The following is a 17,878-nucleotide window of genomic DNA, read 5'->3' as shown; positions in this document are numbered from 1 at the left end:
AAAACAGTAAACAATATAATAAGGACAATGAGGACTCTGCCTAACCTGGACTGGGATTTTATTCCAGAGAGAAGGGAGCCTCTGGGTTATGAATCTGTCCCTCCAGCATGTCCTATTTATTTCAGTGCTGAGGTTCAAGTCTCTCGAGTGCGTAGCTCGATGGGATTTGGATTTTCTGAGGTGCAGCATGTCCATTAATTCCGGGTTGGACATGGCTTTATACGTCAGGCACAGATCGCTTCTGAGCAGGCGGTATGCCACTGAGTAGAGCTGGAGTTTCTTTAACTGGGCAGCATATGGCATCTGTTTGAGCCCTTTGATCCTCTTGGTGAGGTAATATTAGGGTCTTTCCAGTTGCTGCAGGTGTCTGGTAAGGTACATCCCAAATGGGGCATTGTACTCAATTATGGGCCTGATGAGGGATGAGTAAAGAGGCACGATGACCTCCCCTGATCTAGATGTGAATCCCTTCATGATTAGGTGGGCCATATAGAATGTTTTTCTAACCACTTTGGCCATGTGGTTGTCAAATGAGAGATTACTATCAACTTGGGTCCCCAGGTCCCTAATTACTTCTTCTGTACTTAATGGATTACCACCTATGTGGTAATTTGTGGGCACTTTGTTTTTGCCAAAGGGGATGACTATACACTTTTTGGCGTTTAGCTTGAGGCCATGGCTCTGGCACCAGTTGTCTGATTCTATGAGGCCCTTTTGGAGGATGCTTGTGTTGGCTGGAGTGTCGATTATGGCGCCCAGTTTGCAGTCATCTGCAAACTTGGTCAGCCACAGTCCTTCCATGTTGGCCTGTACCTCCGAGAAATATATACCGAACAAGAGAGGTCCCAGGACTGAGCCTTGTGGGATGCCACTTGTAACTGGTTTGGAGTTTCACATGGCTCCAGCAATTCTAATCATGTGGGTTCTGTCCTTGAGCCAGTTTGCAACCCATCTAGTGACATAGGGGTTTATGTTTAAGCTGGTGAGCTTATCTATAATGTCAGAGTGGGGTATTGTATCGAAGGCTTTTGCGAGGTCCAGGTAGGCTGTGTGGACCACCTTCCCCTCGTCAATGGCCTTAGTGACTCTTTCAAAGAAATCAAGCAGGTTTAAGAGGCAGGATCTGCCCTTAACAAAGCCAAACTGGGTAGGATCCAGTGTCTGTAGGTCCCCGATATCTTTATTTATGAGGTCCATGATGATCCTTTCCATAGCTTTGCACACCAAGCTAGTCAGGCTTATGGGGCGATAGTTTCCAGGATCCGTTGAGGCACCACCTTTGTGGAGAGGGACCACTGTTTCTGTACGCCACTCTTTGGGTACATATCCTGTAGTAAGGCTGAGACTGAACAGTAGTTTTATGTTTGGGTTTAGCTCTTCTTGGAGTTCATGTAGGGCGGCTGTAGCCGGGACACCATCTGGTCCCATTGATGCTGTTTTGCTTTGAGAGGGCAGCTCTTACCAGAGCATCTGAGATGTCAGGGGGGCAGCACTCTGCTGGGATAGATATTTGCCCTTTTGGTTGGGCGGGGGGGGGGAGTTTGCACTGAACCTGTCAGCTAGGATGTTGGCAATGTCTGTGGGTTCAGTGTATTTTTTGTCATTTTGGACTAATCCTGAGCATATCTGGGAATTCCCACCCAGGTTCCTAACATAACTAAAGAAAGCCTTGTGATTATCCTTAGTGTCCTGTGCATTTTTTCTCTCGAAGCTGGCCTTAGACGATTTTATGAGTGCCCGTAGTTTTTTGCTAATACTGATCAGAGATGCCTTCCCTTTTTGGGATTTTGCTCTATCATGTAGTAGCTTCCTCCTTCTATTGTATAGTTTGTTTATGGCTGGGTCCACCAGACAGGACATCTGCCTTTGGAGGATTGGGACTTGGTTTTATTTGGGATTGCATGTTCCATGCATTCCTGAAGGTGTTCATAGAATCGTTTATAAAGGATTCTGCGGTCTTGGCGTATTTTTCTGAGCCAGGGCTTTGAAGGATTCCACCTCGGTTTTGAGGAGTGTGAAATTTGCATTAGAGAAGTTTTTCACTGTGGTTTTCAGGGCAGGGGGTGGAGTCGGGATGTGAATATCCAGTGAGATTAGTTTATGGTCTGATCTTACCAATGAGGGATACACTTCTGGTCTGGAGCATAGAGTCCCCATGTTGGTGATGATCAGGTCCAGTATGTTTTCCCCTCTTGTGGGGGTGGTAACAAGTTGTTCCATAGCATTTGAGTTTATAAATTCTAGGAACCTTTGGGCTAGGGTGTTGGAGCTAGAGTAATTCTCCCAATCTATGTGTGGGTAGTTGAAGTCGCCCAATATAATGGTGTTTGGAGAGACCTTCATATTTTCCAGTGTTCCCAGGAAGGCCGAGTGGGGTTCCTGGGTTTGGGAGGGTGGTCTGTAGCAGGCTAAAAACTGGAAGGCAGTTTTACCCACTGTTAGTTGCACATGGATAGTCTCTGATGCTTCATGCTGTGCCACCAACCTGGAGGTGTGGGTATCTTTGACGAATATTGATACTCCCCCTCCTTTTGTGGTTCAGTTAGGTTCGGTTAGGTGGAGCATGCCCATCAATTCTGAGATGGACATGGCTTTGTAAGCCAGGCAGAGATCACCTCTGAGTAAGCGATATGCCACTGAGTACAGCTGGAGTTTTTTCAGTCGGGCTGCATAGGACATATGTTTGAAGCCAGTAATCTCTTGGTGAGGTGCTTTTCTGGTCTTTCCAGCTGTTGGAAGTGTCTTTTGAGGTACATCCCAAATGGGGCATTGTACGCTATGATGGGTCTGATGAGTGACGAGTAGAGGGGCACTATAACCTCTTTATTTCTAGATGCGAACCCCTTAGTAATTAGATGGGCATATAGAAGGATTTCCTAACTACTTTGGCAATATGACTGTCAAAGGAGAGATTACTATCTACCTGGGTCCCCAGATCTCTTATTACCTCTTCTGTATTAAGGGGGCTGCTGCCTATGTGGTAATTCGTGGGTGTTTTGTTTTTCCCAAACGGGATGACTATGCAATTTTTGGCATTTAGCTTGAGGCCATGACTTTGACACCAGGTGTCTGTCTGTGTAAGGCCTTTTTAAAGGATGTCCGTGTCAGCAGGAGAGTCCGTTATGGCTCCCAGTTTGCAGTCATCAGCGAACTTGGTTAGCAATAGTCCTCCTGTGTCTGCCTGTACTTCTGAGAAATATATGCCGAACAGTAGGGGTCCCAGAACCGAGCCTTGCAGGACACCACTTGTGACTGGTTTAGAGTCGGACCTGGAGCCCGCTATTCTTACCGTGTGAGTTCTGTCTGTAAGCCAGTTGTCAACTCATCTTGTGACGTAGGGGTTTATGCTCAGTCTGGTGAGTTTTTCTATAATACCCAAGTGAGGAATAGTGTCGAAAGCCTTGGTGAGATCATGGTAGGCTGTTTGAACCACCTTTCCCTCGTCTATGGCCTTGGTGACTGTCTCGAAGAAGTCAACCAGGTTTAGTAGGCATGACCTGCCCTTAACAAAGCCGAACTGGGTCAGGTCTAGTGTTTGGAGGTTCCCAATGTCTTTGTTAATGAGTTCCATGATGATGCGCTCCATAGCCTTGCAGACCAGGCTAGTCAGGCTTATGGGGCGATAGTTACCCGGGTCAGTTGTGGCCCCTCCTTTGTGGAGCAGAATAACTGTTGCTGTGCGCCATTCTTTGGGCAAGTAGCCTGTGGAGAGGCGAAGGTTTAACAGCGTGTTTAGGTGGGGGGTTAGTTTGTTCTGTAGTTCATGCAAGACACAGCCTGGGACACCATCTGACCCCATTGATGCTGTGTTTTTGGCTTTTGAAAGGGCTGTTTTCACCTGTGCTTCTGTGATTTCTGGGACACTACACTTTTCCGGTATTGTTGTGGGCCCTTTTGAAGGTGAGAGGGGAGGTGAAGTTTGCACTGAATCTATCTGCCAGGATGTTGGCAATATCAGTAGGTTCAGTATATTTTGTGCTATTTTGCACTAGCTCAGAATGTATCTGTGAGTTGCCACTTAATGACATAGCTAAAGAAGGCTTTGTGGTTATCTTTCGAATCCTTGGCTATTTTTCTTTCGAAGTTAGCCTTGGATGATTTTATGAGGGACCTTAGTTTCTTACTGATACTGATCAGGGATGTCTTTCCTTCTTGGGATTTGCTTTTTTTCTGAACTAGTTTCCTCCTTCTGTTGTATAACCTGTTTATGGCAGGGGTCCACCAGACTGGTTTCCTTCTCTTTGAGGAGTGAGTCTTGGTCTTGCTAGGGATGGCACGATCCATGCGTCCTTGTAGGTGCTCATAGAGTGCATTTGTAAGGTTCCTGCATCTTGGGCACTGTTATCCTTTAGTGTGGGAGCTGTGATACTTACCACCTCTGCCTTAAGTAAGGTGACGTTTGCTTTAGAAAAGTTTTTCACTGTGGTTTCCTTGGTTGGGGGTGGTGGTGGGGTGTGGACATCCAGGGTGATTAGTTTATGGTCTGATTTAACCAGTGATGGGTTGACCTCTGGTACGGAACACCTGTCGCCCATGTTGGTGATGACCAGGTCCAATATGTTGTGGACTGTGGTAGGGGAGTTTACCAGCTGATCCAGGGCATTTGAGTGGATAAATTCCAGGAAGCGCTGAGCCTGGGAGTTTGTACTCAAGTAGTTTTACCAGTTAGGGGTAGGGTAATTGAAATCGCCCAATATCAGGGTGTTTGGTAGGACCTTCATGTTTTCCAGTGTCTCCAGAAAGGCGGATTGGTGGTCCTGGGTCATGGAGGGTGATCTGTAACAGGCCACAATTTGCATTGCAGATTTGCCCGATGTTAGTTGCACATGGATGATCTCAGAGGTATCATGCTGCACCACTAACCTGGAGGTGTGAGTATCCTTGATGAATATGGATACACCCTCTCCTTTTGTGTTTTGGTCCGTGTTCTGTGGCCGAAATGTGTGGTATGAGTTGTAGCCCAGTAGTGCTGGAGTGCTCTCTGGAGCCTTGAAGCAGGTTTCAGTTACTGCACAGATGTCAGTGTTCTCCATGCTTAGGAGTGTTTCGAGCACATGCATTTTGAGAGTTAAACTCCTGGCATTGAGTAACATAACCCTCATTTTTTTACTTGTGCTGTTTACGGTGGTGGGTTTGAATTTTGAGCCTTGCCTAAAAAAGGCACTATGGGGGCAGCAAGAGCCTTGGCCAATATTCGAAAGCCAAGGGGTGACAGGTGCAAGCCATCTCTTGCGAAGCAACGCGGCTTGTCAAGCATATCATCCCAGGCTGACAGACATTGGATCCCCTTTGAATGACACTAGAAACTTGGCCAATTGTTGAAACTGATCATTTTTTCTTTATACTGAGGTATCATTCTTGGTGAGGGCAGGATGCTACTCAGGGTCAGGGTCATACCTGCCTGGGCTACATGATCAGAGAGCTCTTCCATGTCTCTTTTCATGTAGTCCAGGGAGGTACATTTCAGGTCATTCACACCAACATGAACAATGACAGAGTCATATTTGTACTTGTTCTAGAGTGACCTGAGTGCTTGTGTTATGTGGCGGATTCTGGCTCCCGATAGGCAGCTAACAGTAACCTTCTCCTTGTCCAGCCTAGTGAGTGGGGCGTCAGTGTGCCTGACTATTGAGTCGCCTATTACTAGTGTGTTAGGTATGTTATTTCGCCTTAAGGTCTGTGATTGTGCGGCATATTGATTTTATGTTTTATGTGTTGTCTGGTTTGTGACGGGAGGTGCAGGTTTTGTGTGTGTCTGCTTTGGAGCTCTCTGATGCTTTTGCAGGTTTTTATTTAGAGCCTCTGAGTATGATTTCATGTATTTATGTGTATTTTTTGCCAGTGCTTCTTTAGTAGGTCTATGTGAGGCTGGAGGTGTGGTGCAAATGTTAACCTTCTCCTCATGACTGTCTGTTCCAGTCTTGGGTGGAGAGACCTTAGCCTCCAATTTGGCTGTATAATTACATCTCTCACATATGTTAGTTTTTTGTGGTAGAAGGAGAGGACTGTCTGTGTACATGAGGCAGTTGTAATATTGCCTCTGGATACCCAGATTCACCATCTGGACTGGAGAGTACACCTGAAGTTGCCCTTTGGTCATGCCTGAATAGTAGGGTGAGCTGCTTAGTCGCTTGGTTGGTGAGGGGTGGATAAAGAGCCTTGCCCTGCTGGGCAGTCAAGTGTCGGGGTATATTAGTGCTTGCTATTAGGTCTGAGCAAGTGTTGGACTGTAGGATGCTTTTTGAGTGCTTAGGTTGAGAGTTAGACTAGTTTCAAGTGAAAAACTGAAGAGGAGACTTAGTGGAGCCAGGAATAATTTAACCCTAGCTAACCAGTGCTGCCTGGCACACAAAACCGTGCAAAAGCGTTTTTTAAACTACTAACTTCTGGGCTGGAACCACTCCTCAAGGGACAGATGGCTGCTCAAAGTTCCCCTCTCTCAGAGGTGAACAGAGAAACTTCCCTTTATCCAAGTAAGGTATGGGCAACTCAGAAACTTGTAACACAGCTCTGAATTCAGCACTAGCCTGAAAACTGGACTACACTAGCTTAGAAAGGCAGAAAACAAGAAATGTTTTTTTTTTTTGAAAAGATAAGGCAAAAACAGTAAAAAGTACACTTAAAACAGCTTTAAACAACTACAAGCGATCAGAAAAGGCTATCACACTTTAGTGTGTAGCCTACAACAGTTAAACTATTTATTTAAACAAAAAACAACTTTTTAAAAGTGCAGGCAGTCAAACAAGTACAATATGTAAAAAAAAACAAGCTCTTAAATCACAATAAGCGCTGTAAAAATCAGCGTTTAGGCGGAAGACAGTTAAGTACAGCAAGAAAATACAGAAAACTGATACTCAATCACTCCAAAGTCTCTCTTTTAAGCTAAAAGGCTTGTATCAGTTTAAGGCTTTCTAGTGCTTTCCAGTAGGTTAGTTACAGGAAAGATGGGAAACAAGCGCAGATGTGGTCTTTTAAACCAGAAAGTTGAAAGAGATAGACAACTTCCCGAATGATCAATAAACTACAATTCCTAGGCCAAGAACCACTCCTCTCGTGGTAGACAGGCCACCTAGTACTTACCACTCCCACTGATAAGCTAGAAGGCTGCACTCCAACACAAAGGCTTGGGGGGCTCAGAAGCTTACAAACAGTCCTGGATACAGCAAGGTGGGGAACAAGCGCAAACACGGGCTTTAAAAACAGAAAGTTGAGAGAGATGGAAAAAACTGCCCAAATGGCCAATAAACTACAATTTCTGGGCCAGAACCCTCCTCTTGTGGTAGATAGGCTACCTAGTACTTACCACTCCCACTGATAAGCTAGAAGGCTTCCCTCCAACACAGAAAGGCTTGAGGGGCTCAGAAGCTTACCAACAGTCCTGGATACAGCAACTCTGTATCTGGACTAGGCTAGTAACAGGAAGGGTGGGAAACAGCACAAGTGCGGTTTTTAAACCAGAAAGTTGAAAGAGATGGGGAAAAACTGCCCAAATGGTCAGTAGCTACAATTTCTGGGCCAGAAACCACTCCTCTTGTGGTAGATAGGCTACCTAATGCTTACCACTCCCACTGATAAGCTAGAAGGCTTCCCTCCAACACAGAAAGGCTTGGGGAGTTCAGAGGTTTACAAAGAGTCCTGGATACAGCAAATCTGTACCTAGACTAGACTAGTTACAGGAAAGGATGGGAACAAGCGCAAAAGCAGGCTTTTAAGCCAGCAAGATGAAAGAGATGGAAAACTGCCTAAACGACCCATAAACTACAATTTATGGGCCAAAACCCACTCTTCTACATACATAGCTAGAAGGCAAATATATATAAATACAGACATATAGTTACAGTTACATACATAGCTAGAGGGCAAATATATATAAATACAGACATATAGTTACAGTTACATACATAGCTAGAAGGCAAATATATATAAATACAGACATATAGTTACAGTTACATAGATAGCTAGAAGGCAAATATATATAAATACAGACATATAGTTATAGTTACTTACATAGCTAGAAGGCAAATATATATAAATACAGACATATAGTTACAGTTACATAGATAGCTAGAAGGCAAATATATATAAATACAGACATATAGTTACAGTTACATAGATAGCTAGAAGGCAAATATGTATAAATACAGACATATAGTTACAGTTACATAGATAGCTAGAAGGCAAATATATATAAATACAGACATATAGTTACAGTTACATAGATAGCTAGAAGGCAAATATATATAAATACAGACATATAGTTACAGTTACATAGATAGCTAGAAGGCAAATATATATAAATACAGACATATAGTTACAGTTACATAGATAGCTAAAGGGCAAATATATATAAATACAGACATATAGTTACAGTTACATAGATAGCTAGAAGGCAAATATATATAAATACAGACATATAGTTACAGTTACATAGATAGCTAGAAGGCAAATATATATAAATACAGACATATAGTTACAGTTACATAGATAGCTAGAAGGCAAATATATATAAATACAGACATATAGTTACAGTTACATAGATAGCTAGAAGGCAAATATATATAAATACAGACATATAGTTACAGTTACATAGATAGCTAGAAGGCAAATATATATAAATACAGACATATAGTTACAGCTACATAGGCAGCTAGAAGGCAAATATATATAAATACAGACATATAGTTACAGTTACATACATAGCTAGAAGGCAAATATATATAAATACAGACATATAGTTACAGTTACATACATAGCTAGAAGGCAAATATATATAAATACAGACATATAGTTACAGTTACATACATAGCTAGAAGGCAAATATTTATAAATACAGACATATAGTTACAGTTACATAGATAGCTAGAAAGCAAATATATGTAAATACAGACATATAGTTACAGTTACATAGATAGCTAGAAGGCAAATATATGTAAATACAGACATATAGTTACAGTTACATGCATAGGTAGAAGGCAATGCAGTAAACAATGTTAGGCATTGATTTAACAGTGATATTAAAACATGCAGAGTACCTACATATTGACCAGCTGAGTGGATAGAGGAGGGTGAATTGGGAGTGGCACAGTAGGGGAAGAAAGTGAGAGGGTTATTTTTGGCATGGACATAGCCAATAAATGATGAACCAATAAAGATATGAAATAATCAGATTACCGAGTTAAAATAACTTGCATTAGAAAATCATTTCTTTGCTTGTTTCACTGTAGTAAAATATTTGGGTACAGTGTACCATCAGTGCTAAAACAGTGCTTGAAAACAGTGGATGTAACTGATACATCAATTATTGTTTATGCACAGGTGGAAGCTATATTACCTTGAGTTTGGGGATGGTAAAATTCTCTCTCTGTGATAATTATGACATTGTAGCTGTCTGGTATCTGTTGTTCCCACTAGTTTTCACCCACGATCTAAATACACTGCTGAAATCTGAATAAGGGAAACATTAATAATGTGTAAACCTCTGGATATTTCGTGGAGACTGTGTCTTATATTGCCAGTTGTTAATCCCTGATCATGAGTAAAATGCAAGCTGCCAAACAGTACTACATACCTGTGTAAAGAGACGATGTCTTAGGATTCTCATTGATCTGTGGAAAAATTTATAAGTAACAGTAAAATGTGACATTACACTTAGCGCCAAACGTGTAATGGTGTCATCCTGCAGAAGCAATCTTTGCTTGAGGATATAGTGCTGCACAGTTTTATAACAAAGCCTAAAATGTTATAATGGAACAGATGATTTATTGCTAGTATCACAAAGTTAAAATGATTACTTATTAGTATGGAAGGGAGTAATGAAATAAATGCCCGACTGGATTCCAAAACAGTTTACACTCTGAACAAGGTGATCCCAAAAGCTTGTAATGCGAAAGATAATGGGTGCAATTCCAAGAAAAGGCTTGCATACATTTTATGTGTTGTCTTAGTGGTTTGTTGGCTTCTCTGCAGTACAGTATACTTTAACATGGCCTGTATAAATAAGAGAACTGAAACTTTTTTCATGGCTAATATATGATAACATGGGCCTTGACACAATGTTAAGGAAAAATAATACAGGCAGCTCTTGGCAATTTGTGTGCTTTGGAAAATACATTCCCTGTGCACATTCAGACAACAGTATAATCATATAACCTCTGTGTATATATATATATATATATATATATATATATTTGTTTCTACAACTGATACAAACACACATACAAGCACTCATATATACACACACACACACACACACACACACACACACACACACACACACACACACACACACACACACACCTAGATAGATAGATAGATAGATAGATAGATAGATAGATATATATATATACACACACAGATATATCAATCATAGAATCACCTGATCAATACAAGGAATACTTTACTTAGGTGACAAAACACTTAACTTTCTCTGTGCAGAGGTTTACAGTTGTCCACAGCAAAACAGTTTGTATTGAACATCAAGACATAGTTATGGGTAGCCGCAAACATGTACTAGGTTCACAGCTGTTTCTTGCAGGACCAGTCTGTCCAACAAACATGCTATTTTTAGGAATATTATGATTGCATGCAGCATACATAAATTCATCAGTGCATCCATATGGCTTCTCACTGAAGAACAATACCTTCCCTGCATGCTGTGTCTGGTCCCCGTACCCCCTCCGCATATTGTGATGGCCAGCATTGTTGTTGGTGATGCATCCATATCTGTAAAATGATGAACAGTCTTCATAATGAGACTGACCTGCATTGTATGCTTCAGAATCTCATTATGTTACTCCTGTACAGCTGTGGAATTTGGGGGTAGCAGCTGTAGGCAGCTGTGTAGGGAGGGATATCTTGCTGTGAGTTTGCACACGGACCGTTATTTATTTTATTATTCATTGCTATCCACACATCGTGGCAGCTCATCTGTCTCAGCAGTATGAGTCTGTTGCACTGCCTTGACATTTTATAGGTCCATTGGTAAGTACTAGGCAATTAGTCTGCAGACCATATCAAGCCTAGCCAAAATCCCTATTCAAAATGTATCTCTAGCATGGAGAAGGACAAGACAAGATAAATCAGGAGAGAGTCTGAGGCTGTCCATCCCATTATCTACATTTACCTTGAAGATGGCAAGGGTGCTAATCTGCTTGACATGTAGTGGAAGTTTGTTCCCAAGGTGATGGTTATGTTGGGATATGAATCTATCATGCCAATGTGTCTTATTTATCTGCTGCTGATGGTTTAGTTCCTTTAACTGAGTGTTTGATGTACATACAGTTAGCTCTGCAAAGGAATAGGAAATCAAATAGGGCTAGATCTTTCATGGCATAAAAGGCTAGATATAAATCTCCACAGAGGAGTCTGTAAGAGATTGAGTACAGAGAAATGGCTGCCAGTCTCTCCTGATAACTGAAATGTTTGAAGTTTCTGATGTTTTTTAGTTATGAATCCATGAGGTCTGTCAAGTTCTGTGATATGTTTAGATAAATACATGCCAACAGGTGCATTCAGTTCAATAATGTGTCTGATAAGATATAAGTAAAGGGGAGTTAAGACTTCTTTGACCTAGTGGAGATGCCTTTGTATATTTGATAGGGCAGATAAAAGGCTTTTGGAACTACTATGGAGTCATAATGGCCAAATGATAAGGAATTATCAACAAGACTACATAGATCCCTTACAGCAGTGTCTTTTTGGAGGGATGCATCTCCTACACAGTAAATGAAACTGTTTTGTTTACCAGAATGACCTATGTTACATTTCTTACATTTAATTTGAGACCATTGCCCTTGCATGAATTTTTAACATAGTCTAAGCTATGTCTGGAGCAACTTCTGTGAGTCAGTTGAAGACTGAATAACAACATCCAGTTTACAGTCATCCGCAAACTTAGTTAACCATAGGCCATACTTCTGGCCTGAAGGTCTGAGAAATATATGCCGGATAGAAGAGGGTCCAAAACTGAGCCCCGTGGTACACCACTGGTAACTTTTTTGCTTTCAGAAGTGGTACCTGCTACTCTAACCACATGGGTTCTGTCAGACAAACAGCTATCCACTGCACAATATAAGGATTTATATTCAGATTTACAAGTCTGTCAAAGGCCTTGGGCAGGTCTAGATATGCTGTATGTACTTCAGAAATATAACCAGTAGAGAGGCTCAGATTAAAGATGTAAAGTAGGGGTTCAGAAAGGCCACATTTGGCACTGATAATCAGGCAACCTGGTATGTTGTCAAGGCCCATGGAGTTAATATTCTTAGTTTTTGAAAGGGTTGAGTGAGCTTGTACCATAGTAGTTAAAGGGGATGGCTGGTATTGTGGTATCTGTGGAATAGCTATAACTATGGGGAAAATAAAATTTGCACTGAATTTGCTAGCTAGGACATTAGCGATTTCCTTTGGGTCACAGAGTGTAGTATTATTGTGGACTAGCTGCAAACACTGTTGGGTGTTAGTTCTTAACTTCCTGACATAGTTAAAAAAAGATTTGTAGTTATTTTCAGTTTTTTTGGCTATTTTAAGTTCATACTCAGCTGTGAGCTCCCTAATGATTCCCTTAAGCTCTTCGTTAGTTTGCTTAAGTGTGCACTTAAAGAAGGTAGAATGAGACCTCTTATAAGCATTATAGCAATAACCCACGCCTGGGTGTGGGTAATGCTAAATTTACCCACGGTTGGCGTGGCCAAACAAAGCCAACCGTGGGTAAATTTAGCATTACCCACACCCAGAAGTGGGTTATTGCTATTATACCATGACATTATTTAAGAAAAGAAACTATTACTTTTCTTAAATAATGGCATAGTATAATGCCTGTTTGCTGCCCTTCCGCAGATGTCTGGCATCCGGCAGTTCTGATGTACTGCGCGCCTGCAGTACATCAGAGTTGTGAGCAAAAACGGAGAAAGCAAGATCTCCGTTGCTTTTTTTTTTAGTGTCTCGCTATGTTAAATGAGTTTAACATAGCAAGACAGTTTTAAAATAAGCAACGGAGATGTCCGTTGCTTATTTTAAAACTGTCTCGCTATGTTAAACTCATTTAACATAGCGAGACACTAAAAAAAGCAACGCAGATCTTGCTTTCTCCGTTGCTTTTTTTTTAAACACTGTTCGCTATGATAAATGGTTTTAACATAGCGAGACAGCTTTAAAATAAGCAACGGAGATCTCCGTTGCTTATTTTAAAGCTGTCTCGCTATGTTAAACCCATTTAACATAGCGAGACAATGTTTTAAAAAATCGAGTTATACTAATGGAAAAAAGTCCGGGCGACCGGACCTTTTTCCATTAGTATAACTCGATTTACAACGGGCACGCTGGCCAATCAGCGTGCACATTTTGGGGGGATCATGGTATAATAAGCAGTTTCTTTCCCTTGTCATATAATTTATTTGTATAGGTATTCCACCACAGGGGTTTATGTTTAAACTTCTCATTATATTTGTTGCAGGTAGGGACTTCCTCATTAATACAACTATTTAAGTGGGTGTAGAAATCAGTGGCATAGGCATAGGTAGTTTCTAAGTAGGTTTACCAATAGGATCCTTCAGAGGAGGATTACAGCAGAATTTATTTAAGTCATCCAGTAACTGAAGAAGGTTTGCTTTTGAGAAGTCCCTAACACATAAGTCCTACCAGTTTTAAAGGAAAATGTCACTAAATTATGGTCTTATTTAACAAAGCATGATGATACACAGGGAGCTGTGCAAGAAGTGGCCATATTTTTGAGGACTAGATCCAGGATATTGAGGCCCCTCATATGACGACTAACTATTTGTAAAAGAAAGTTAACATTTATAATGTCAAGGAATCTCTTGGCATGCTGACCAATGACAGTGTAGGTTAGCCAGTTTACTGATTGATAGTTGAAATCCACTAGTATAAAGGTCTTGTGTTTAATGGGAATTTCACCTAATGCATTAAGATAGCTATCGTGCTCAGAGAGGACATAGAAGGTATTCTATAGCTAGCTATGAAGTGGTAATTAGTTTTGTTTAGGGTGATTTGGACTTCAAAGAGTTCACAGGTGATGTCCCAAGGAATCTGTCATGTGGTGATGATATCATTTACAAATACAGATCCTCCCCTACAATTGCCAGTGGGTCCTAAGCTGTGATAGGTATTATACCCAGGAATAGAGGGCATGTTTTCATTGCTTCGAAATCATGTTTCTGTAACTGTGCATATATGAATTTGTTCAAGTTGCAGGAGAACCTCATGTTCAGACATTTTTTGTTAAGACTCCTGGCACTGAGTAGAGACACATTAATGTGTTCCAAATCAGACATTACTAGGTTGGAATGTCCACCAGATGGACAATGACTAAAAAATCACAATGGAGACAGCAAAGGCTTTAGCTAGAATGTGAAAGCCTTGGTAAGAGTGATGCAGGCCATCTCTGGCAAAGCAGGAACACTTGTCAGCCATCTCATCTAAAGTTGACACATACTGTATCCCCTTAGAATGACACTAACTACATATCCAGTTATTAAAACCAATTATCTTGTTTTTTAATCTTGGCATCATTCTGGGTAATGGCAAAATACCATTCAAGACCAGTGTATTTCAGGCCTCAGACACATGCATAGCAAGCTCAGTCATATCCTTCTGCAGGTCCCTCTGGGTAGCGGGTCTAAGATTGTTCACCCTTGTAGATCAATGTGTGCCTATGTATCTTTAAGAAACTATCTAAGGGCTTGCACAAGTGTATAAACACTGAGCATGTGTGAGCCTGACTGTGATTTTGTAGTAAGCTGTTGTGATGTAAGCATGTATGTCTGTACATTCTGTCTGTTAATCAGTTTGTTTATATTTTGTGATACTGCTATCCATCCTGATGTGTTTCTATGTAATAAGCATCTAAATGAATTACTCCGCCTGTTTGTCATCTATGTTAGAGTGACATGATGTCAAAATGGGATCCAGAAATCCAGATTCTGGACCAAGAAGGCACTCACTTAAAGGTGGAGGAATATACAGGAGTGGATCATCCCTACCACATGTATAATTCACAAAACAGGTCTGAAACGAATTTCAGATGTTAAAACTTGCTCAAATAATTTCTTTTTCACAAAATATGAAACAAAGCATACAGAACGCTCCAAACAATATTTAAATAAGCCAAAATGTCCAATATTGATAAAAAATATTCAAATTACTACAGAAAATGTTTGAAATAAAGTCTGAATTGCATAAAATGAATAAAATAAAAGGAAATAACCACATTTTCACTAAGCACATATTTTTTGTATTAATTAAAGATATCCGAGTTATCAGAAGTGTATGAAATGTTTGCACTTTTGTGCAGTATTGCAGTAAAGTTATTTCACAAAATACAGCCATTTCGGAGCAAATTTCACAAAGGACAGTATTTCAAAGTTTATTGTGCATTTGAATATTATTATGAGCTCTCACAGCACAGCTTGGTCATACATAATTACAGGGGCTATATTTTCAGTATGTTTGTACATAACTTGTTGACATGGCAGATGGGTTTTGAAAACCCAGTGCACTAGTGTTTGACAATAATATTGTAGAGAACTGGAGAGTGTTTAAGCAAGAGTAGGACATTTTCATACAGGCTGCATTCTCTGATATAGATGACCATACAAAGGCATTTATTCTACTTAATATAGCTGGGTCAGAACCCTTTGAAAGTGAGCGTTCATTTTTGTATGCACCTGCTATCTTTGCAGGGGGGAAAATATCATATTGTACCGGCTGAGTCAAGCAAAGGACCCTGAGTGCTTAAAATGTAAATTTAGAGAAATGTGTAACCCCCAGACAAACATTACAATGGAAAAGCACTTATTTTGCACAAGGGATCAAAAGCCTGGTGAAACTTTTGCAACATATATAACTGATTTAAAAAATAAGGCTAAAACATGCAGATTTGGTGATTTAAGGGATGAGTTGATAAAAGACAGACTTGTGTGTGGTATTAAAGATGATGCTGTTACAAAGATTTTGCTTTGTGATAGTGAATTTAACTTTGAATAAGGCCATTGAGATTTGTCAGATATACGAGCTCACAGAAATGCACACAAATATGCTAACAAATGAGAAATGCATGTTTCCAGTAACTTCTAGAGCTCATGATAATATGCAGCATGTAGATAAAAGAAACAAGCCCAAGCACATGGTAGCAACTGTAACCCCTGTCACACTCACTGGTATACCCCAGAGCTTTCCAGTAAGTTCCAGAGTTCACACATTCTCAGTGAAGCATAACATTGAGTCAGCAAACTCAAAGCATGGACCCCAACCTAGTTTCATTGCCAATTGTGGTGGAAATAATGAGTCTAAAAAGGAAAAATGTTTAGCTTTTGCTCAGCAATGCCACAAATGCAATAAGTGGAATCATTTTAAGAGGTTTGGTAAATCAAAAGGCAGACATTCTTTTATTAAAAGGGAACATTTCAAGAAATGAGTTGACCAAGAAGAAAGCTGGTGACGTGGGGTCACATACTTTTCGTGTTGATGGAGTGTCAGTGCTTAGTGAAACAGTCAATGCAGTAGATTTATGGGCAAAGAATGAAGTATTTTGTACTGTTCGAATAAATGGAAATCCCATAGAGCTCAAAGTTGACACAGGTTCCAAGTGCAATGTTATGTCAGCAGAAACATTTGCTAGAGTATGTGATGGTGAAAGGCTTGATTTGGCAAAGTGGGTGAAGCTTGTTGCTTATGGCGGTGTAGAAATTCAAACTGATGGCTCAGTAGTGCTCCCATGTTACTCTGCTGGGAGAAGTTATGACTTATTTTATGTGGTCAAGAGGCATGTCCAGTCATTTTAGTCATTTTATTCAACAAGGACGGCCTTCAAAGCAATCTAGTTTACCTCAAGAAGTGCAACCTTATTTTCCAGACAGAGATAAGATTTTGTCTGATAATGGTATGGTTATGAAAGGTCCGAAATGAGTTGTTCCAAAGCCCTTGCAATAAGAGTACATTACTATCTTGCATCGTCACCCAGGAGCAGACTCTACCAAATGAAGGATGAGCGGTCTAGTATTTTGGCCTTCTATGTCACAAGATATTGAGAGTGCTATTATCTTGTTCTGTTTGTAAAAGTACTAAGTCACACCAATAGAAAGAACTACTTCAGCTAAACCAGATTCCTGAACTACTTTGGTCAACAATAGCCACCAACATTTTCGAATGGAATGGTTAACATTATTTGGTTATTCAAATTGGTTTAAGATTGACCTGCTTCCTAATCTAGTGTACAGTACTGCCATTACTAAGATGAAACATCATTTTGCAGTCCATGGTAGTCTGCACAAAGTTATTTCTGACAATGGCACACAGTTTTCAAGCCAACAGTTCAAAATATTTGCCAAAGAGTGGGACTTTACTCATGTCATGAGTAGCCCAGAGTATCCGCTGTCAAATGGTTTGGTAGAATATGCAGTTTAAAGTGCAAAACAGTTACTAGAGAAGTCAAAAAGAGACAATAGTGATGTTTTCCTGTATAGCTTGAATCTCAGAAATATTCCTCATGATAAACACCTTGGTTCACCTGCCCAGAGACTTCTGTCAAGACAAACTAAAACCATGTTACCCATCAGCAGTCAATTGTTGGTTCCATGTGTCAAGAACAACAGGTCAATGAAAGCCAATCTATTGAAGAAGCGTTTAACCCAGAAGTTCTACTATGATACGACCAGCAAACTGCTCAATCCATTACGAGAAGGAGAAGTGGTAAGGATGCAAACATTCAAATGTTATGATCGGATTGGACTTATGAAGAATATTTGCTCAGAGCTGAGATTGTACATTGTGAAATCACAAGGAGTAGACTTTAGGTGGAATCAGAAACATTTGATGGAGGTGTCCAAGCCTATACCACAGCACATAGCCTGTGAGAAAGACT

At 40.6% G+C, this 17,878-nt stretch overlaps 1 protein-coding gene across 1 annotated transcript in view; it reads left to right on the top strand.

The window, feature by feature from the left end:
* The window catches only part of SLC6A15 (solute carrier family 6 member 15), a 587,241-nt gene that overhangs the window by 359,117 nt on the left and 210,246 nt on the right, over window positions 1–17,878 (top strand). Inside the window, exon 10 of the mRNA XM_044088435.1 lies at window positions 14,558–14,590. Within this exon, the coding sequence (XP_043944370.1) occupies window positions 14,558–14,590 (33 nt within the window). The remainder of the gene's footprint in view (window positions 1–14,557; window positions 14,591–17,878) is intronic.

The sequence above is a fragment of the Protopterus annectens genome, chromosome 11.part0 (assembly GCF_019279795.1).
Source record: "Protopterus annectens isolate FY-2018-M chromosome 11.part0, PAN1.0, whole genome shotgun sequence".
In the NCBI taxonomy this organism is placed as follows: domain Eukaryota; kingdom Metazoa; phylum Chordata; order Ceratodontiformes; family Protopteridae; genus Protopterus; species Protopterus annectens.
The sequence above is the reverse complement of the archived record's forward strand: the minus strand, read 5'-3'. Positions and strand labels throughout refer to the sequence as shown.